General features: G+C 43.0%; 1 protein-coding gene across 5 annotated transcripts in view; it reads right to left on the reverse strand.

Annotated features, from left to right (window-relative positions):
* Positions 1 to 22,879, reverse strand: part of LOC129820877 (probable ubiquitin carboxyl-terminal hydrolase FAF-X) — a 77,184-nt gene that overhangs the window by 40,530 nt on the left and 13,775 nt on the right. For 2 of the 5 annotated variants that reach the window (XM_055877945.1, XM_055877946.1), the window contains exons 3-21: positions 19,750 to 19,901; positions 18,696 to 18,775; positions 18,249 to 18,361; positions 16,351 to 16,587; positions 15,011 to 15,126; positions 14,473 to 14,724; positions 14,003 to 14,141; positions 12,803 to 12,955; positions 12,379 to 12,483; positions 12,051 to 12,149; positions 11,852 to 11,959; positions 11,555 to 11,691; positions 10,861 to 10,899; positions 9,962 to 10,095; positions 9,631 to 9,721; positions 9,272 to 9,385; positions 8,887 to 9,115; positions 2,423 to 2,518; positions 243 to 454 (exon numbers count right to left, since the gene is read on the reverse strand). In XM_055877945.1, the coding sequence (XP_055733920.1) occupies positions 243 to 454; positions 2,423 to 2,518; positions 8,887 to 9,115; positions 9,272 to 9,385; positions 9,631 to 9,721; positions 9,962 to 10,095; positions 10,861 to 10,899; positions 11,555 to 11,691; positions 11,852 to 11,959; positions 12,051 to 12,149; positions 12,379 to 12,483; positions 12,803 to 12,955; positions 14,003 to 14,141; positions 14,473 to 14,724; positions 15,011 to 15,126; positions 16,351 to 16,587; positions 18,249 to 18,361; positions 18,696 to 18,775; positions 19,750 to 19,901 (2,606 nt within the window). The remainder of the gene's footprint in view (positions 1 to 242; positions 455 to 2,422; positions 2,519 to 8,886; positions 9,116 to 9,271; positions 9,386 to 9,630; positions 9,722 to 9,961; positions 10,096 to 10,860; positions 10,900 to 11,554; positions 11,692 to 11,851; positions 11,960 to 12,050; positions 12,150 to 12,378; positions 12,484 to 12,802; positions 12,956 to 14,002; positions 14,142 to 14,472; positions 14,725 to 15,010; positions 15,127 to 16,350; positions 16,588 to 18,248; positions 18,362 to 18,695; positions 18,776 to 19,749; positions 19,902 to 22,879) is intronic. The other 3 variants (XM_055877947.1, XM_055877949.1, XM_055877948.1) reach the window with 3 other exon arrangements.

A 22,879-nucleotide genomic window follows, 5' to 3' on the forward strand; every position in this document is an offset into this window, starting at 1 on the left:
CTGGTAATACAGACATCAACATTCAAGTTGTTCTTTATGAATATGGCGACACCCCCACCTCTGTCAGATCTGGCACAGACTTTTTTGAACCAAGTCTCAGTAATTATCTAAATGTATGGAAATGAGAGAGCAGAGAGGACAGACATATGGAGAGAGAGTGGTCAAGACAAAATGGGAAAACATTTCTCAGGACAAAAGGCTCAATATCAGTGCTTCTGCGTGGAGGAGTCCGTCCGTCCTACCTGGACATGGGCAGTATGGTCCTCTCCTCATGGTAGTCACTGTCACACTCGTTGATGTACTCCTTCAGCACAGTGAGCACGCGGACCATGCGGATGGCCTCCTGCCGGGCACAGTTGATGCTGTCCTTGTCCCCTTCCAGGACACACAGCGTATCGTACGACGCCTTCAGGCGGTCGAAACATGACTGGATGAAATCCTCGTGGATCTCTACCTGCATTGGGGCAGATGAGGGGGAGGACGGCAGGGGGGGAAGGACAGTCAGAGTAGTGAGTTCAGGAGGGGGAGAGTCATGTCTAATGGTTGACAGTGTTGGTATGGAACTAAATGCAGTGTGTTCCAATCCATCCGTCAGGAATCAGGTGCTAGTACTGGAAATAGTACCAATTAGGGATACACATTTTGGTCAATTCTGCTTTCGAATAACCAACCCTCATTAACCGGACAACAAACTGTTATATTTTTTCCTAACAGTAAAATGACGTGACCAACAGAAAATACTATGCATGTATTCAAGGAACAGACATTTTTCATTGAGCTTAATAAAAACATGCAACAATAGTAAGCCTATCGTCTTCCAGTCAAAAGGGTATAGCCTGTTGTTGAACATTCAACTTCTTTAATGAAGCAGCCAATAAAACGTAATTTGTCAAAATACAATTTGTGGGAAAACACTGTTCTAAACAGCACACCTAATGCGACCGGTTCCATATGTGACTGAGATGACAACACTGTTCTAAACAGCACACCTAATGCGACCGGTTCCATATGTGACTGAGATGACAACACTGTTCTAAACAGCACACCTAATGCGACCGGTTCCATATGTGACTGAGATGAAAATCTCAGTTAGAAACATAGAAAGAGGGGGAATCTAATAACAACTAGGATGGGTTACTAATATGACGAGGAAATGTTGGTTAATGGCACAAGGAAGTATTTACTAAAAGAATGCCTCAACACTTCTAGGGCAGAATTTTGGCTAGGCTACTTTGAAGCAAGGTAAGACATGACTCATTCTTTGAAGTGAAGTAAATTGTTCAGGTTTCAAACAGTTATATTGCCTCAAGCTCACATTGTAAAGTGGTGGATGACGTCCTGATAGCCGCCCTACCGCTGACTATAGCCGGCCTACCGCTGACTATAGCCGGCCTACCGCTGACTATAGCCGGCCTACCGCTGACTATAGCCGGCCTACCGCTGACTATAGCCGGCCTACCGCTGACTATAGCCGGCCTACCGCTGACTATAGCCGGCCTACCGCTGACTATAGCCGGCCTACCGCTGACTATAGCCTTTCTACCGCTGACTATAGCCTTTCTACCGCTGACTATAGCCGGCCTACCGTTGACTATAGCCGGCCTACCGTTGACTATAGCCGGTCCTACCGCTGACTATAGCCGGCCTACCGCTGACTATAGCCGGCCTACCGCTGACTACAGCCGGCCTACCGCTGACTACAGCCGGCCTACCGCTGACTATAGCCGGCCTACCGTTGACTATAGCCGGCCTACCGCTGACTACAGCCGGCCTACCGTTGACTATAGCCTATGCACTTGAATGGCGAATGGGAGGAGTGCTTTAATTATGGAGTTGAGATTGAGAAATAAAAATAGTAGCTAATTTTAATTGTGGCCATTAAATGTGGCCGTTAAAACATGCAAATTGTTATTTGTTGTGCAACAACTGGGCTTTAAAAAAAAAAGCACATAACTCCACTATCAGCATTTTGAGGAGATGCTCTCGTGCTGTCTGACAGGTGATAGGCCTTTACGCTTTTCAAACTAGGCTCTGTATGCTGCGCGCCTGTGATAAGATATGACTAAAGAAAATACATAATCCAATTTAATTCCACTAAATTATGCAAATTAACCTATAGACCGATAAGCATGACTGGTGAAATATATTTTTCGGCAGTTAACCACATTAACATCCATAAAACCAATATGTGCAACAGGGATCCCAGAGGTAGGGAATGGAAAACAGTTGCTGTAGTGTTGTATCACACTGACTGTCCCGGTCTAAATTATCATCAACTATCATTGATCAGCAATACAATCACTATTCTATTCATGACTGTGTTTATATGTAAGTGGTTGTCTCAAAATGGCTAAATGATTTAGGATGACCTAACAGCAGATTGAGCTGTTATTGTTACGGGGACAGGGGACACCCAGGTTACCTGATTGACTTGTAGTTTTGGTCCAAGGTTGGTGTAGATCTCTTTCAGCAGGTCTATGGCTCGACTGGCGATGTCATCGCTCCCTTGAATTACGACCTGGCAAGAGGAAATTTCAGATGGAATCAATGGACGCCTCCGCCTTTCTCTCTCTCTATCACACAGCCCTGGAGACAACACTGAACAGTGTGTTATGACATCCAGAGTAGAGGGGACCATTAATAGGCACTCAGCAACAGCCCACAGAATCATCACCAGTCACTACCGCTGACCCTGATTTCACACACTAACAGCAGTACATTAACCCAGCCTCAAATACTGTGTGTGTGTGTACGTGCTAAATGTGTACCACGCAAGGCTTACCAGCCCAATCAATAACATCACATTGTAAAATGAGCTTTGCTTAGGATGCAATAAAATAAATTATTCACAACCAAACATTGCATATGAGAAAATCCTATGAGCTCAAATGTAGCCTAGGCCCCTACTGTGCAAAAAGGCTGAATACCCAAATATACATTAACACAACTCCTGAATCAGCTATGCACAGCACGTGAGAACAAGGTTAAGCAATCTCACATCTAAAACAAATAAACCTGTGAATCATCTAATATGCCCAGAGCGTGAATAACAAGGTTAGAAGAACACTTGGACCAACACATGTTTCATCATCATCAGAAGCCATTGGACTGACTTGACAGCCTATACAACATCATCATCAGAAGCCATTGGACTGACTGACAGCCTATACAACATCATCATCAGAAGCCATTGGACTGACTGACAGCCTATACAACATCATCATCAGAAGCCATTGGACTGACTGACAGCCTATACAACATCATCATCAGAAGCCATTGGACTGACTGACAGCCTATACAACATCATCATCAGAAGCCATTGGACTGACTGACAGCCTATACAACATCATCATCAGAAGCCATTGGACTGACTGACAGCCTATACAACATCATCATCAGAAGCCATTGGACTGACTAACGGTGTAACAGTTCGACCAATCCCACGGTTTGGTACATATTGCGTTTTTTTGGTCACGGTACAGCTGAAAAATGAAATTCCAACAGTTACTGTTGTTAATGTTTGTTTATGGGCCAAATACGTTAATTTAAAAGCACCCTAATTCACAATGTGACATTATTGTCTGTTGTGACAGGGATTGTTGTTGGGCCTCAAGGACCCATTCGGAAATGGACCTGAGGCTTTCCCAACCCGACAAATAGGCATCATACATTTTTCAATATAGAGACCAGTTCCGTATAGACGTGGTCGGATCCGAGTGAGGGAAGCAGCCGAAAAGTCAACTTGTAAACTACTTTTTTAACTAGAGCGGATGCAGCTTGAGGGAGAGCAGGCAGAGGGGCCTTGCGGTGTGTGCGCTGTGAGCGAGTGAAACAGTAGCAAGGGAGGAAGCACCCAACCGAGCCAACTTGCGCTAGTAGACTAACTTCTAGCTTGTCATTGCTAGGCTATTAATCATCCCATATGATTCCCTAGAAACATGTCTTGACGGCATCAAACCGAGAGAAGCTAGTTGGCTAAGAGAGCTAGCTAAATTAGCTGCTAATTGAGTCTGCATGGGCGTTCTTCCTTTCCTAGTTACAAAGAACACATCTGTAATATTCATATAAATAGCAGCCTACCTGGCCCTTGTTTGTTGTAGCATATACTTCTCATTTAACTTTTAATTCCATCATTTTAATTCCATTTTCCATTGATTAGATAATCTCCTAACTTGCTTTATCAGACACTGACGCTCTGACTGTAGTGGCGCTTTGATTACTTGTGATTGGACGACAAGCTACACGCACCACTCTGCATAGGCTATTCTCGTTGAGCAGTGGGGAACATAATATTAACGTTTTATCTGTCCATCCCCGTTTTAATCGACTGTGAAGCCAAAATGTTCCTAAAAGATGGCGAAAAGGATAGTTTGAAATCCGCTAGTTAAGATTTTAATTTTGATTACATCGGGCACATGGACAGTAGTTTTAGCAGAATAGCCTAGAATGTGTTTTTCAGCTCAGATTTACTCACTTGGCAATGGCATACAATGCAGCGTAGCCTATAGACAGTGTTTTATATACTCATTCGGGTTAACAGTGCGGACGGAACCGAGGTCTCCTTCCCGAGCTGTTCTGTACAAATACATGTACCGTTAAAGCCATAACAGACTACACAACATCATCGGAAGCCATTGGACTGTCAGACTCCACAACATTTAAACAGCCCTCCATCCTCAGCACCACAGAAGCTGATGTTCGGTTTAGCAGAATCCAGAAGACTTGTCTGTTCCTCTGTGATGTAAGGACTGCATTTAACACAGAGGGATTACAGGCCATGTAGGTCAAACAGCTAGGCTGCTAACTGGGTCAGCCACCCACCCTCTCCCATACATCCATACTCACTAAGTCTATCAGTTCCAGTTACTCCTGAAACAATCCCACAGAACCCAGAGGTTTATAGATGCACGGAAATGACTAATGAGCATCACCTCAAATAGCAGCATTCAGAGAGTATGTCTTCTTTGAAGTTGTGCATTTTGAATTTTGGCTTGGTGAGACAGAAGACAATATGATCAAGAAAGCAGCAGAGTAAAATGCTTGAGCAGTTCATTAATATATATACAGTAGGCTAGACATGCCGTCAGTCATTTCACCGTTTGTTTCAGACACAGAGGCCTCCAAATATAAACATCTAGATACACAACGGGCCAGAAAAGGCAACGGGTGTAGGTAGAACATACAGTGACGTCGGAAAGTAGTCAGACCCCTTATTCTAAAATTGATTACATTTATTTTTTCCTTCAACAACAAAGCAAAAACAGATTTTTAGAAATGTTTGCTAGATTAAATAAAAAACAGAAACATCACTTTTACATAAGTATTCAGACCCTTTGCTCAGTACCATTTTGAAGCAGCTTTGGCAGAGATTACAGCCTCGAATGTTCTTGGGTATGACACTAAAAGCTTGGCACACCTGTATCTGTGGAGTTTCTCCCATTCTTCTCTGCAGATCCTCTCAAGCTCTGTCAGGCTGGATGGGGAGTGTTGCTGCACAGCTATTTTCAGGTCTCTCTAGAGATGCTACATCGGGTTCAAGTCCGGGCTCTGGCTGGGCCACTTAAGGACATTCAGAGTCCCGAAGTTTAGTGGTGTAAAGTACTTTTTTTTTAGGGTATCTGTACTTTGGCAACTTTTACTTCACTACATTCCTAAAGAAAATAATGTACTTTTTACCCCATACATTTTCTCTGACACAGAAAAGTACTTGTTACATTTAGAATGCTTTAGCAGGACAGGAAAATGGTCCAATTCGTGCACATATCAAAAAAACATCCCTACTGCCTATGATCTGGCAGACTCACAAAACACAAATGCTTCGTTTGTAAATTTTCTGAGTGTTGGGGTGTACCCCTGGCTCTCCATAAATAAACACAAAACAAGAAAATGGTGCCCTCTGGTTTGCTTAATATAAGGAATTTGAAATGATTTATACTTTTACTTTTGATACTTAAGTATATTTTAGCAATTACATGTACATTTGATACTGAAGTATATTTAAAACCAAATACTTTTAACTCAAGTAGTATTTTACTGGGTGACTTCATTTTCTATTAAGGTATCATTACTTTTACTCAAGTAGGATAATTGCTGAGGGAAGCTGAGGGTTGGGATGTGGAATTGGAGACAAGTGGGAGTGGAGTTGCTGGGCGGGGGATAGAATGACGTTCAAAGTCAAAATAAAACGTAAAAAGTAAGTTTGAATGACACTGAGGGGCAGTGTTGTTACAGCTAATGCCGGTTTGTCTGAGGCTGATGCCGTGCAGGTATTTGTACACATGCACACATACACGTAAATAGTGTAAGTTGGCCTTGCTGTTATGATTTGTTGTCCTTGATGTCTTTTGCATTGTTGTTCTCTGTTTTCCTTTGTCTTTCTTTTCTCTCTTTTGTTCCTTGGGCCGGTGGCTGATGAATCGCTGTTTCGGGCCCCCGTTTTTGACCTTGTGGGAGATCTGTTGACGTGCCCTTGAGCACGGCGGTGACCCTGGTTGCTTCTGTGTGTCGCTCTGGATGGGAGTCTGTTGGATGACTAATGTGGTGTAGTTATTGGGCGGCTTCACTGCAAGTATATTGTATGTTATAAATACTCAATAAATGTTTTTAAAGTATGATAATTGCGTACTTTTTCCACCACTGCCCGAAGCCACTCCTGCGTGGTCTTGGCTGTGTGCTTAGGGTTGTTGTCCTGTTGGAAGGTGAACATTTGCCCCAGTCGGGGGTCCTGAGTGATCTGGAGCAGGTTTTCATCAAGGATCTCTCTGTACTTTTCTAGTTTCATCTTTCCCCTCGATCCTGCCACCACCATGCTGGTTTCATCAGACCAGAGAATCTTGTTTCTCATTGTCTTTAGGTGCCTTTTGGCAAACTCCAAGTGGGCTGTCATGTGCCTTTTACTGAGGAGTGGCTTCCGTCTGGCCACTACCATAAAGGCCTGATTGGCGGAGTGCTGCAGAGATGGTTGTCCTTCTGGAAGGTTCTCCCATCTCAACAGAGATACTCTGGAGCTCTGTTAGTGACCATCGGGTTCTTGGTCACGTCCCAGACCAAGGCCCTTCCCCCCCGATTGTTCAGTTTGGCCAGGCGGTCAAGCTCTAGGAAGAGTCTTGGTGATTCCAAACTTCTTCCATTTAAGAATGATGGAGGCCACTGTGTTCAATAATGCAGAAATGTTTTGGTACCCTTCCCCAGATCTGTGCCTCAACACAATCTTGTCTCGAAGAACTACAGACAAATCCTTCGACCTCATGGTTTGGATTTTGCTCTGACATGCACTATCAACTGTGAGATCTTATATACACAGGTGTGTGCTTTTCCAAACCATGTCCAATCAGTTGAATTTACCAAAAAGTGTACTCCAATCAAGTTGTAGAAATGTCAAGGATGATCAATGGAAACAGGATGCACCTGAGCTCAATTTGGACTCTCATAGCGAAGGGTCTGAATACTTAAGTAAATAAGATACATTTGCAAAAATGTCTAAAACCCTGTTTTCGCTTTGTCATTATGGGGTATCGTGTGTAGATTGATGAGGATTTTTATTTAATTAATCTATTTTAAATTAAGGCTGCAATGTAACAAAATGTGGGAAAAGTCAAGAGGTCTGAATACTTTCTGAAGTATATGTAGTCCATAGGGAGTTCAAGGTTTAAAAAGATGGTTACAGCTGTCTGCATAACCACAGTGCTGAGGCTTTATAAACACCACCTTCCGGAGGAAGTCCAGCCCAATGTTCCCTCAATTTGTTCAGCACTTAGCTAACTTCTTGTACCCGCTTTAAGTTACAGTTTTAACAGTGGTCAGGTAGGCTACTGTGGCTATTTGATCATAATGTAGGCCTACCAGAGTGGCCTACCATCAAAAACAATGGAGAAAATGCATCCCGTAACATTTCAACATGGAAATAGCTGTTCTACCATTCAGCCTACAGTAGCAGCCAATGTGTGGTGTTCAATGAGACTTTTGGGAAAAAAACAATGCAGGGCTTGACATTAACCTGTTAATCCACTTGTCAAGGAGGCAACTGAAAATGTTGTTTGATGCAAGAAACCACTTGACAAAATAAAATGCATAATTATTCCCATACCATTATTACAGAGAATCAGACAAATTATGCTACTCCTGTGCCTATTTGCTCCTTAGCTTATTTAAGGCTGTCTCAAAATACAACCCCACCCCTTTAAGACAAAAAAAAAATATCGAACTGACACTTTTCAAAGATGGCTAGAAATGCACACGTTTTGTGCTCTTGTAGGAAGCAACCACTCCCCTACAACAAATTATCTATAACTGGGCTAACAACTCACTATCTAGCAAATGATATGAACAAATATACAAATGTGCACAAGTGTTTACATACAGCTCTCGCTTTGATCTCAAAACAAGCGCATCTACTCACAACCGCTCATGCTGTAAACACAGTCCAGATGAAAGTGAATGGCACATAACCATATATGGCAATGGTCTATTTGAATATAGGCCTACTGCAGCTCTGTTTGGTTACAGTGCACCGGTCTGTGTAGAGTACGGGCCTGAGTCGTGCCTTTCAATGCTATTGAATCCTATTCCGATGTATTCTGCCTAAAACAAAATCTCATGCATAGTTGGTTTTGCATACTAAGTATTGCATAGTTCGTTTTTGTTTCGGTATTGCATTGACAGTGGCTAATACTGTGTTGTATCAATCACAATTCCCACAGTAAAAGGAAAGGTTGATAGTGTTAACTGGGAAAACTCTAGAAAGTTTAGTGAAGTTCAATCTCATGCTTCTCTGCATGGGCTGATATTTATTCTGCACTAGAAGGAACATTGGTCCAGCCCTACAAGTAGCAACAGCTGCCAGTTATAACAGCTTCATAACAGTGATAAGTAGGCTAAATAACTCACCCTCCAGAGGTAGTCAAGGCCTATGAGTTCCAGGTCGTCCATCATGTAGGCCCTGCGTTTGGCCACCAGCTTGCCCTCCCTGCAGTTGACGGCCTTGAAGAACCTCTCAAAGCACTTCATGCCGTTCTCCGTGAGCAGAGACGGGTCCAGCTGCAGAACGTTGTTCTCAAAGAAGTCCTTGTTGATGTCCGGGTCCAGGTCTGGCTCATCTCCCATCAGCTTCGAGTACCTGTGTAAGAAAAACAGAGTTGACTTGGTGTTTTTCGTGTTGATAAAATGTAGATCATTTGAGTTGTTCTCTATAAATGAGTAAAAGGAAATAGAAAGATGTTGGAGCCATATTCACCCTTTCGAGGTGATAATAATATTGACGATGGCAGCGTACCATTTGAAGCAGGCCTCTCGGTCACAAAGAAAGACTGCGTTCTCAGCCAGGCACTTCCAGATCTGTTTGGCCTGAGGAGCACAGAGCCACAACTGGCCGTCCTTCAGCAGGAACCTGGGGACAACACAGACACATACATTAACCATGAAGATCAGACTACAGTGGCTCAGTTTACCGTTCACTTCCATTCACTAATCCATGAAGACGAGCTGGGTCATATTCATTAGGTCATGCAATGTAAAACTTTTTTAAAGGGCTCTGCAATGGAAAACAGAAATGAGCGCTTCAGTCCCTACCGGTTACAGTCTTTTCTTCTGTTTGGTGCCTAATGATACTACCCTGCGGATGTGATGTCATACCTCAGGAAGTTGAGTCTCTCCTGGACTTCCTGTACGTGGCTGTAGCGGCTCCCTACCCTCACCGTCTGGGGGTCAAACTCCGCCTGCTCGGCTACACGACACACACAATCATCTATGTGAGGGCTCAAGGTGCATCTTATAATTTTACCCAAATGCTGAGGTTTTTCAAATGGAAAACTAACATGGCAATTGCCCCAGGGTTAGAAAAAGAGGGTAGATAACAGAGAAATAGTATTTCAGATATTCTGCTATCAGAAGAAGTCTGAAAGTCAAGAATGAGGCAACGGTGATGAATGAGAAAATGTCCCCCCCTGTGTGAGGTGGTCCGTACCTTTAGAGAACTGCCTCATGGTCTCCATGTAGGCAGAGAGGTTCTCAGCCACCAGCGTGACCAGGGCATGGTTGTGTTGCAGCTGGTTAATCAGGTCATGACGATAGAACACATGAGGACTCCTCTGGGTCTGACTGTAGAGCAGAGAGAGAGGGATGGAGAGAGAGAGAGATAAAAGTTCAGAGACTTAGTCACCATGTCTATGACAGGCTGACAACATCAACTTTTACATCAACCCCCCTCATACTAATGAAATTACAATAATTTATCTGCAAAATTACAATAATTTATCTGCAAAATGTTGTTGCTTCTCTGCACCTGTAGTGCAAAGAAAGCAGTATTGGTATATCCAGCATTCTAAACAGTACCTCAGGATCTGTGTGTGGGTGTGTGTCTGTGTGTGCAGAAAGAGAAATGGTGATGAATTTCATTCTTAAAATCACTACGATGTGTTTCAGAAACGTGAGTAAGCAGTGCTCCCAGAAATGCCCCCCAAATGTCACCCTGCAAACAGTCAGGTGATTGGAGCTAAGAGGAGCTGCTGCAGAAAGAAACGCTTTTGAGTGCATCTCAAATTACACCCTATTTCCCCATGTAGTGCACTACTTCTGCATGCAATTCCCCATACAGTACACTAATTGACAAGAGACCTTTGTGGCTCTGGTGAAAAGTAGTGCACTATGAGGTAATTTGTGGCTCTGGTCAAAGGTAGTGCAGTAGTGTAGGGAATATGGTGTAATTTGAGGTTTACCTTGAGAAAGGTTTGCTAAAGCAGATTTATGAATGAAAATAAACATTACAGATCTGTTGTACCATCTGAGAGAAAGAGTGAATTTAGACATAACAATTTCAAAGTTTGATTTTTGCCATAATATCCCCCAAATTAGCTGTCAACTTACCCCACTAAGTTCGTTTGTATGTTAATAGGCATTTTCTTTCTGAAAAACAACAGGCATGTGGTGTGCTACATATTTGCTGCATTTACCAATGCTACTTCAGTCAGTACAACTGCACGTTATTAAAAGCAGCACCTAATTCAACAATATCTATGCTACTTTGAGAGCTCAGCGTTAAAGAAGCAAGATACAGTACATTCGCTCATTTTTAGCCTAAGAATTATCACTGTCTAAGTGAAAACCAGATCAAACTGGATGGCAAGGTCAAATATCAGACTGTTAACAGAAAATGCCTGTTTACAAAAGAGTTGGCATGCTTCAGCCCCTCTGGAAATGTGATTAAAATGCCAGGGACATCTGAGTGTCAGCTATGTGAAAAATTAAGGCCATGCTTTAAAGGCGTGGAGCAAATGTATAACCAAGCATAGCATTCTGAGCGCAACCAAAATGAAAGTGGTGTGAATATTTACAATGTTGCAGATAGAGCTGACAAAATTCCTTATTCTACATTACAAATAAGCATGTCTGCTATCCAGTGTACATTTCTGTCTGTTACCTTGTGTCCTTCTGAATAAGCCTCAATTTGTACTCATTCTGTTTCCATATCTTTGTAAATCACAAACATGTTCAACAGAGTTTATGAATTATGTCTCCCTCCCAGCCCGTAGTTGAACTCGGACCCTGTCCATCTCCTTACCTGAGATTCTGAGGAGCCTCTCCGAACAGGCTACAGATCTCTCGGATCTGCTTTAGTGCAGGAATCACCCATTTGTCATTGGTGCGCAACTCTTCTATGAAGCGATCGATCCACTGGATCTTCTGCGTGTCTCTATCCTGAAATGAACAAGAACATTAACATCAACAGTATTCAAGGAACACACACAGCCAATTCTTGCTAGCACCCCAATAGACCCCTAAAACATTGACTGGTTCTCAATACCTCGAGCCTTGTGGGAAAGCAGTCGCCTGGCTCTTGACTGGTTCCTAGTATTACCTGAGAGCAACTGTAGTCCAGTATCTTGATGTGAGCACTGAGGGCCTGGTCCATGATGTCTACAGGCACGTCATCGCTGTGAGCCAGGTTCCACAACAGGTTCAACACCTTGTGGTGAGAGGAGTAGAGGAGCCTTCAATACTCATATCCAAATGGAGCACAAGAGCTGGAAAAATACATCTCTTTAACCCATGTTCACCTTGTGGGCCATCACTCCATCCTTGTCGTCCTCCGCCAAGCGACGGATCAGTTCCAACAGCTTCTCACGTTGCTTCTTACTGGCATTCGTCCAACTCGCCTGCAGACCACAAACAAACCACGACAGGGGTTAGGAGAGCAATGTGTGTGCTTCCTCGTCGGTACCAGAAAGTCCCCACAAGGATAGTAAAACTAGGAAAATTATCCCTTGTGGGATCCCCACAAGGCTTACGGATTACATGTAGGGTTATGAGTTAAGGTTAGGGAAATACATTTTAGGTACCCGCAAGGATAGTGAAACGTGTTGTGTGTGGAGAGAAGTCTCTCACCTTGAAGCAGTCAAAGAGGTGGTCAAGCTGCTCAGGAGAGAAGTCCCAGGCCAGCTTGGCCAGAAGGTCGTGTACGTTCTTCACAATGGCCTCATGTTTACCAGCCTGCCGGTGAAACGTGTCAACAAAAAAATATGTCAGCGATTGCATTGCTGGTTTATCTGTTCTCAGCCTTACATTTCACATAGAGAAGATGCAGGAGCACATAAACTCAATTTGATAGAACGATCCATGCTTAGGTAAGGGCATTTCAGCTAATCAACCCCAAAGACCTGGAAATGCCCCAGTTAAGACATGAAGGATTTCCCATTCTGTTGTAAGAGCTGTTACAGTTCATATCCCCTTCACCTGAACAATGTGTGATCATCAATGATTTCTCTTCAAACGCACACACACATGCACTAACAAAACGCATGCACAGTACCTGTGCAGCCCAGATGTTGTCCAGGTCCTGCATGGTAAGAGCTTTCTCCTTGATGACGAAGCGCAGTATCTTCTCTAGTTTCTCTACGTACTGAGGCTGGTGAAGGCTGTCCCTCAGCACAATGGACAGGATGTGGTTCTGCTGGATCCACTCCTAACAAACATACAGATATCTTTCAATCTCCACTCAAACACCATCAGTTCTGCCGACTACGCTAACAGAAACCACACTACGGTATACTCTCTATACTAGATACTTTGTGGCAAAAGCACTTGTGTAGCGTTAACTTGTTATGGATAACGGGCAGCATTTTCACGTTTGGATGAAAAGCATGCCCAGAATAAACTGCCTGCTACTCAGTCCCAGTTGCTAATATATGCATATTATTAATAGATTTGGATAGAAAATACTCTGAAGTTTCTAAAACTGTTTGAATGATGTATTTGAGTATAACAGAACTCATATGGCAGGCAAAAACCTGAGAAAAAAAAATCTGGTTTGCTTTTTCCGTAAAGTTTTTTTGAAATCTGACACAGCGGTTGCATTAAGGAGAAGTATATCTTTAAATCTGTGAATAACACTTGTATCTTTTATTAATGTTTATTATGAGTATTTCTGTGATTTGATGTGGCTCTGTGCAAATTCACGGGATGATTTGGAGGCAAAGCCAAATGTAAACTGAGGTTTTTGGATATAAATATGAACTTGATCGAACAAAACATACATGTATTGTGTAACATGTTGTCCCGCGAGTGTCATCTGATGAAGAATATCAAAGGTTAGTGATTCATTTTATAAATATTTCTGCTTTTTGTGACTCCTCTCTTTGGTTGGAAAATCACTGTATGCTTTCTGTGACTAGTTGCTGACCTAACATAATGATATTTTCTGCTTTCGCCGACAAGCTTTTTTTTTTTTTTTTTTTTTTTTTTTTTTTTTAAATCGGACACTGTGGTTGGATTAACAAGAATTTTATCTTTAAAATGGTGTCTAATACTTGTATGTTTGAGAAAATTGAATTATGAGATTTCTGTTGATTGAATTTGGCACCCTGAAATTTAATTGGCTGTTGGCGAAGGGTTCCGCTAGTCCTAGACAGGTTAAACAAATACATTTGATTAACTTAATTTTGTGTGTGTATATTCATGTTAGCTGACAATTACAAAATAAAAAATTATACTTGATTGATGGTTAACTCACTGCCATGCGTTCTGCAGTTAGCCACTCCTCCTCCTCGGGGTTGCCATGCCGATGTGTGTAATAGGACACACTGGAGATTACTTTGTTTACTTCGTTTAGTGCATTCATTTTGCCATTAAAAGAGGAAATTTGCAATAACCTGTGGATGAAAACACAATCACCACAGATTACCATCAACAAATAGTTCACATTGGGGCAATTCCTAACTTAAGTCCACGAACATTACTTACATTTTTACATAACTCTCATTGACATCAATACACAATGCGTGCAGGTATCTCAGGTTAGCATTTAGCCAATACAATACAATACATGCCTGGATATATCTGTAGACCTGCAGGATGTGCAACAAAATTGTTTTTACTTCTGAAGCTTTTAGGGAAATAATTTGTTTTCTTGTTTTTAATACAGAAAGCACAAAGTGTTTTAAAACAAAACCTTTAGGACAGTTTGGTCTGAAGCGAACTCACCTAAGAATCATTTTTAACCTAAAAATCTCTAAGTTCTTGACGGTCTCCTCCTGCCCAGGCACCTTGGAGGCCAGGTTCTTCAGTGACTTGATGATCATGGACAGGGCATCATTTTTGGCTTCGTTCTTGGCTTCCTTCTTCAGCTCCTCGTCTGTCAGATTCTCCAGGAACTGAGGAACCATCTCGATGACGGGCAGGAAGTACTTCTTCACCGTGTGCAACGTGAGAAACTCGTAACACTGCCCGAAAGGCCTGGAGGACAAAACAGTCACAACACGTCCAGTAGACCATTCTATTCCCATAGCTCTATTGGTTGAAGCATGGTTCTTACAACAGAGTTGTGGGTTTGATTAAGACAGAGCCCATCACAGCAAGAGCCTGAGGACTTATTTACTGATGACACGGTAGGATGTTAAACACTGGTGGTGAATGGTAGGAGTTAGCTCCATATAATGTAGAAAGCACTGGAGAGCTAGTGAAACGTGCTCTTTAGATGTCACCCATTAAAGTGTGTATGTATGTATATGGGCCGACTCACTTGATAAGGGCAGCGATGATCTGGACGTTCAGTGCTTGGCCACTTATGAAGCGATCGTGCAGAGTTTGAAACCCGTTTAACGTGCCGAATTTGTTAATTAAGTCCACCAACCAGCCCTGTGAACGAAGAGGGAAAAAAACAAACCACTTGTTAAAAATACATTAAAAAGTAAAAATACTCACCATGCTTCCACTATCCACTCAAGCTGTTTGGCTACACAAATACATCCCTCTAGGTCTCAAAGCGGTTACACAGAAAGGCTTAATTGGAGGGAAAATCAGAGGAAAAAACTGCCACAGACCCATATCAGAGGCTGCAGCAGTGTTTGTATTGGGCAGACTGCCACCTACAGCAGACAGTGTTCACATTGACCACCCCCGGCCCACGCTCCATTCATTGCGGTTTTCATAGCAAACTCACTCACTCTCCCTGGCATCGCCTAATCTCATTTAAACTTCACAACAGTGCAGACACCTCGAGTACATCCGCTTGTTTTATTTCCATTCCTCTTATTTCCTACCCAGTCCACAGAGTAGTCATCCTTTGTTTCTGTGCACTGGCCCTAAGGCAAGGCAGCAAGGCCAGAGCAAAGAGCACATTCGTTCCAAGAAAATAAATTGCCAAGGAATAAAAAAGTCTGTTCTCTGGATATCTGTTGCTACGGCAATTGCGGAGAGTGAATTAGAAAGATTTACCCATGGAGCATCCATCCAGAGGATATTTAATTTAGACTCAATTCTATAATAAATAAAAACAAATCTGACACGTCTCACTGTGCCTATATGAGATTTGGCTGGGAGAGAAAGAGACAGTTTAGCCAATATCACATCAGTCCCAGGACATGGTTTATTAAAACATCCTCTGTGTATCTTTTTGTTGATCCACCTTGATAGAAGAATAGCCTCAACAGTAAATAAGGGAATTGGCCTTGAAGATAGAGGGTTATATATTTTGCAAACAGACGATATAGACAAACTAAGTCAACATTTCTTTCCTCGGGAGAGTGTTGGAAAATCAGAGGATAGATTATAGGGTCTTGGGGAAATGTGGGGTTATTTGGCGATTTTGGAAAAGTTTCTTTGGGGGGAAAAAAAGGGTGGGTTAAGTTTGGGGCCGATGTGTTGCAGTAACACTCCCCGGCAGTCACATAAGACTCCCTGCCGGAGACCAGGATTCAATCTCTGTGTCCACCGATCCCACTTGCTTGTCTCCGTCTCAATAAAAGTGTCAAATCACTGAAAATATATATTTAAAAACAGTTTTGGGTCCTAAATAAGGAGTACATTGATAAAACAGGTGGTTGGACCAGAGTAATAAAAAAATCTTTGGGGGGGGCCTACCTTGAATTCAGACCCTACCTTTGGAGAGCGAGGGTCAGGGGGGCGGGCGAAGAGCTCGTCGTCTGCCAGCTGTGCCCCGGCGGGCACCGTCTCAGAGGGCCTCGTGCCATTGTAGATGTGAAACTTGCAGTGGGGGTTGAAGGCCATGGCCAGCAGCTCCAGCAAGGGAAACCAGTCCTGAGAGAGCTTGGCCACACACAGCTCCACCAGCCGGTGGGTGTTGCTGATGATACACCTCTGGATGGAGAGAGAGCGAGATTGCTGTAAGCAATCGGCTCCACATAGCCTCACTGAGGGCTTAGGTGGAGCTTCCTCCATATTGAAGCTGCTACAGAGCTATCCTCTTTCTTCACAACACATTCCTAAGTCTGCGGTAGCAATGTATCAACTCAAAAGAGGCATCATATTTGCAGGGATGCGAGTGGCCAGGAACTATGTCTATTGCAAGATTTTCCAAAGGAAAACATGGCACCGGACAACTTGACCGGGAAGATTTAAATTTACAGGTCATTTGAGAAACAAGTTTTGGTTTATTTCATAACCATCATGTACAAGATCTTTAAATGTTTCCATTGTATTTTGTTTGGAGTGCTCCATGTGAGCATGTGTCTGGTTTCTCTTTCCTGATAATCGGGGCAGCAAGTAGCCTAGTGGTTAGAGCGTTGGACTAGTAACCGAAAGGTTGCAAGATCAAATCCCCGAGCTGACAAGGTGAAAATCTGTGGTTCTGCCCCTGAACAAGGCAGTTAACCCACTGTTCATAGGCAGTCATTGAAAATAAGAATATGAGAATATGTTCTTAACTGACTTGCCTAGTTAAATAAAGGTAAAATAATATTGAGGGAGCACGTGCGCCTGAGCATGCATAGAAGTAACTGGCCTGCTGCGCAGAAATGTAAGAAAGTGTTTTTTTTTTATTTATTTTTTTATACATCCATTACAAATGATAATAATGAAACTATAGTTTCTCAAAGTAAGCTATTTGAAAAATCTTTCCAACAATCTCCCCCTCGATAATCACAATCCTCGGTGAGAAAGAACTTATAGGCCTACTGCTGCACTGTCCTAAAGGCTATGAGTTCTATGCACTCATTTCTTTACCCGCCAATGAATCACAGTGTATCAATATGTCCATAAGGCAGAGGCTGGTGATCTCACATTTTTATCATTTTAATCCAGATTTTTATGATTAACCATGTGACAATGACTTTGAAATGAAATTGTTCCACGAAAATCGTCACATAAAAAAATCTGAATTGGCACGCAGAACAGTAGAAATGGTAGGATAAATTGTAAGGTGGGCACAGCAGTCAGCTGTAGGCCTGGGCTGTCAAGAGTGGGTGACTCACGCTCCACTGAGAAAGGCTATTCAGTATCAATGTCAGAGTTAAAGAACAGCCAAACCCAAGCCCCTTCCTCCGATGAAAAGAGCATTGATCACCACCGGCATTCTCCCGGTTCATTCTCCCTTCTTTCCTTCAGCACAGGGGCCCAGATAGCAAACTGAATTTAGACTGATGCAGAGGAATATAAGACACCTGTGGAGCTTTCAACAGAGGAGGACAGAAATTGTCGTTCAGATCTCAACAGCAGGGTGCTTCTGGTGACATCACTCCCCTTACCAAGGCCCTGTTTGAATACTTCTTCAGAAATGCAGCCTTCCTTCCTTGAGTTAATCACACAATTAACATAATTGGATTGGTGAAAACAGGAGTTACACTGGATAGGTTTCACCAATCCAATTGTGTCAAATGAGTGATTAGCCGAAGGGAGGGACTGGAAGGAGGATAGGTTTTCAAAGTATTGGAAAGAGGGCCCATGACTCCTTGAAAAACGGTGGACATTGCTTTTGAGAGCACTATCCTGATTAAATGAAATGGAATAAAATAAAGACTCACATGTATCTCGAACTTCCACCCGCTGACGGCCTCGTCTGTGAGAATCTTGGTGAAAGAGATGGTCAGGCCGTCCCTGAAAAACCTCTGGCACGCCTCACACTTCACATCAAGTTCTAAACAGACAGAAAACAGACAATAATTAAGTGCATGGAGATATTGTGCTACCACAGATAATTTTTATTTCAAGGGCTACAGGTCAAATATCAATCTAAAGAGAAACTATGCGGAGGCGTACATTTTAATGGGACGTTGACAAAGCGCAATTACACTAAAAGAGAGTCGACCATCAAGCTAGTCTAAACTCCATACACAGTGGTTGAAATACACTGCTGTCAATGCGATTTCAGATGTGTACATAGCCAAGGACAGGCTTTCTATACCATCTTGATTGCCTTAGTTCAATACATGAGTAGTAATTTGAGAAATAGAATGAACCAATATTCTTACCCTTTTTACTAAGCTCTATAGCAGCTTCTAGAAGAACCTCCAACTCTCCCTTTGGCAGAACTGGAACCACCCAGCGGGGTCTGGAAACACAAAACATCCACATGAATACAGAGAAACACATTCCTCCTCACAACCACACAGCACTTAGTATCACACAAACCGTGTATTGCCGCTTTCCATGTTATCTGTAGCTTGTGAGGTGTGGAAACCCTGTTTGTTGCTTACCTGGATTTTGTTTTGTTGCTTTTTGTCCTATGTTAGTCTGTGTCTACGTGCCACGTGTTGCTTGCCCTATGTTGCTCTGTGTCTGCGTGCTACGTGTTGCTTGTCCTATGTTGCTGTCTGTCTGCATGCTACGTGTTGCTTGTCCTATGTTGCTGTCTGTCTGCGTGCCACGTGTTGCTTGCCCTATGTTGCTCTGTGTCTGCGTGCTACGTGTTGCTTGTCCTATGTTGCTGTCTGTCTGCGTGCCACGTGTTGCTTGTCCTATGTTGCTGTCTGTCTGCGTGCCACGTGTTGCTTGTCCTATGTTGCTGTCTGTCTGCGTGCCACGTGTTGCTTGTCCTATGTTGCTGTCTGTCTGCGTGCCACGTGTTGCTTGTCCTATGTTGCTGTCTGTCTGCGTGCCACGTGTTGCTTGTCCTATGTTGCTGTCTGTCTGCGTGCCACGTGTTGCTTGTCCTATGTTGCTGTCTGTCTGCGTGCCACGTGTTGCTTGTCCTATGTTGCTGTCTGTCTGCGTGCCACGTGTTGCTTGTCCTATGTTGCTGTCTGTCTGCGTGCTACGTGTTGCTTGTCCTATGTTGCTGTCTGTCTGCGTGCCATGTGTTGCTTGTCCTATGTTGCTGTCTGTCTGCGTGCTCACTGCTCATTGTTTGTGTGTATTGTTATTGCAATTGTTTTTAATAACTTGCCCAGGGAATGCGATTGAAAAATAGCCAGCTGGATAATACCATCACTTTACTTAAACGTTGATTGTTTCACTGTCCCTATAAAAATAAATAGAATACCTGTGGTCCAGTTTGGCCGTGTGTGTGTAAGTGTGTGGGTGTACCTGTTGATCATGTCATCCAGCTTGGCCAGGTCTGTGTGAGGGAAGGCTGGCTCCTCCACCTCCTCCTCCAGCTGTGGGGGTCCATCCCCCTGACCCTGCTCATCCGGGGGGCTCACTGGAGAGTTCTCATTGGACGAGTTAGGGGACGACGTCTGAAACACACAGAATATAACAGAAAAAATTAAACAATCAATACCCCGGCTGCTAGCCAACCCATGAGGAAATACAACCAACGTCAGGCAGACATAGGATTGGGCGTTACAGTATTTTACTATATACACACACACACATACACCGGTATTGATGAACGGACCGGTTTGAGTTATTACTTAACCTTCTATAACGGTATTTCAATGTTTGGTTTGATAATTGTGATACGCAACTCTGGCACGTGTTATATTTTAATCCGTTTGCTACTTGCAAGTCGCCTCTCCCTCTCCTGCATGCCGCTTCCCACACAAAGCCTTGCCCCCTCACACTCAAGGAGAGTTGTTGCTTGACCATGGAGTCACCAGCACTTCACGGTCACTCTGCATGGTCAGACGCAACAATATGCTGGTGACACGGATACTGCTTTCAAAGCGTCCTATAATCACACTATTAGTTTGTGTATTACAGTCTGCAAACAGCTAGTTTGTCTTTTCTTAGCATGTCGTGGCTAAAATAAATCCTGTTAGCCACTAACGCTAATCGCTAGTTAGCTAGCTGTTAGTATGTATGAGCAGCAGTGGTAGCGGCAGCATCAAGTGTGGTGTGTGTGTGTGTGTTGTGAGTAGCAGAGCTGCAGAACTTGGGAAATGTGGGGGTGTGTAGAGAAGGCTCCTTCTGCTTGGATGACCTACATAGCCAGCTTGCCTCTCACGTCTGGGTACGACTCATCTCTAACACCCTCTCGGTCTATATCATTCAGGAGCTTGTGTTCATTGTATCCTCCCTCCTCCATCCCAGTCTCCCTCTCCCGTTCCGCTTAGGTGTGAGCACTGACTGTGGTGTAGTGTTTCCCACAGACACACACGCTTTGTCACCCCCCCCCCCCCCCCCCCCTCCCCTCCCGCAGGTTAACTCAACTACATGAGTCTCTGTGCTGCTTCTGTGAAACTGTAGGCCACTGATGCAGTAACAGTGTCACACACCAACACTCAGGTCTAAACAAAACATCAATACAGCATTCGTCAAACACACAGAGAGGCTAAAACAGGTTGGATTCATATTTGGAGTTAATGTTCGATGTTTCAGGAGAGCTTTACGCCCCACGAGAGGGAGTTAGTTTCATACCATCTGCTTTAGCAGAAAAATGAGAACAGGATGAGGGGGAATGAAAGAGAGGAGATGACAGGACTCCAGACTGTGACCATTTATTAAAAAGTCCTATTTTTGGGGCGGACAAAATCATGAATTTTTCCGACAGTATTAAATTATCCTCATGATTCCTGTAATAAAAAGTGTCTGCCCTGCCACTGTGATTGTACAACATTTCAAAATGAACCTGCAGGGGGGGAAAAAACTACTTCGTAAGCAACTAGCTGTCCATATTAAAAGAGAGGATGGTCTCAGCTTCCTGTAGGTATAATTTTATTTCTCAATTATCATTATTGAGCTCCAAGCACACTGTTTTACAATCAAGATATCTGATATAGCTTTGAAATACGGAGCTCGCAAAATTCCGCATCAGCTATCGCAACTGCACTAGGCGTAATAGCAACGTTTTTTGGGGGACATTACATTTACTGTTAGACTAATGCATGGCTACTAGCAGTAAGTATTATATTTAGCAGTGGTGTAAAGTACTTCAGTAAAAACACTTGAAAGAACTACTGAAGTTTTACTACATTCCTAAAGAAAATAATGTACTTTTTACCTGTTGTCTGGACCTCTGCTGCCAAACATACCCTCGTAAAACTGACCGTCCTACCAATCCTCAAGTTCAGCGATGTCATTTACAAAATAGCCTCCAACACTCTACAAATTGGATCCAGTCTATCACAGTGCCATCCGTTTTGTCACCAAAGCCCCATATACTACCCACCACTGCGACCTGTACGCTCTCGTTGGCTAGCCCTCGCTTCACTCTCGTCGCCAAACCCACTGGCTCCAGGTCATCTACAAGTCTTTGCTAGGTAAAGCCCCGCCTTATCTCAGCTCACTGGTCACCATAACAGCACCCACTCGTAGCAAGTGCTCCAGCAGGTATATCTCACTGGTCACTCCCAAAGCCAATTTCTCCTTTGGCTGCCTTTCCTTCCAGTTCTCTGCTGCCAATGACTGGAAGGAACTGCAAAAATCACTGAAGCTGGAGACACATATCTCCCTCACTAGCTTTAAGCACCAGCTGTCAGAGCAGCTCACAGATCACTGCACCTGCACATAGCCAATCTGTTAACAGCCCATCCAACTACCTCATCCCCATACTGTATTTATTTATTTAGCTCCTTTGCACCCCAGTATCTCTACTTGCACATTCATCTTCTGCACATCTATCACTCCAGTGTTTTATTGCTATATTGTAATTACTTCGCCACCCTGGCCTATTTATTGCCTTACCTCCCTTATCTTACCTCATTTGCACTTACTGTATATAGACTTTTTGTTTAAATTTTCTCTACTGTATTATTGACTATATGTTTGTTTATTCCATGTGTAACTCTGTGTTGTTGTTTGTGTCACACTGCTATGCTTTATCTTGGCCAGGTCGCAGTTGCAAATGAGAACTTGTTCTCAACTAGCCTACCTGGTTAAATAAAGGTGAAAAAATAAATAAATAACTCCATACATTTTCCCTGACACCCAAAAGTATGTTACATTTTGAATGCTTAGCAGGACAGGAAAATGGGTAAATTCACACCCTTATCAAGAGAACATCCCTGATCATCCCTATTGCCTCTGATCTGGCAGCCTCACTAAACACACATGCTTCATTTGTAAATGATGTTGGAGTGTGTCCCTAGATATTCGTACATTAAAAAAAAAAAAATTAAAAAGGAAAAGAATGGTGCCATCTGACTTGCTTAATATAAGGAATTTGAAATGATTTATACTTTTACTTAAGAATATTTTTGCAATTACATTTACTTTTGATACTTAAGTATCTTTAAAAGCAAATACTTTTGGACTTTTACTCGAGTACAATTTT

This window comes from Salvelinus fontinalis, chromosome 23 (assembly GCF_029448725.1).
Source record: "Salvelinus fontinalis isolate EN_2023a chromosome 23, ASM2944872v1, whole genome shotgun sequence".
NCBI lineage: Eukaryota > Metazoa > Chordata > Actinopteri > Salmoniformes > Salmonidae > Salvelinus > Salvelinus fontinalis.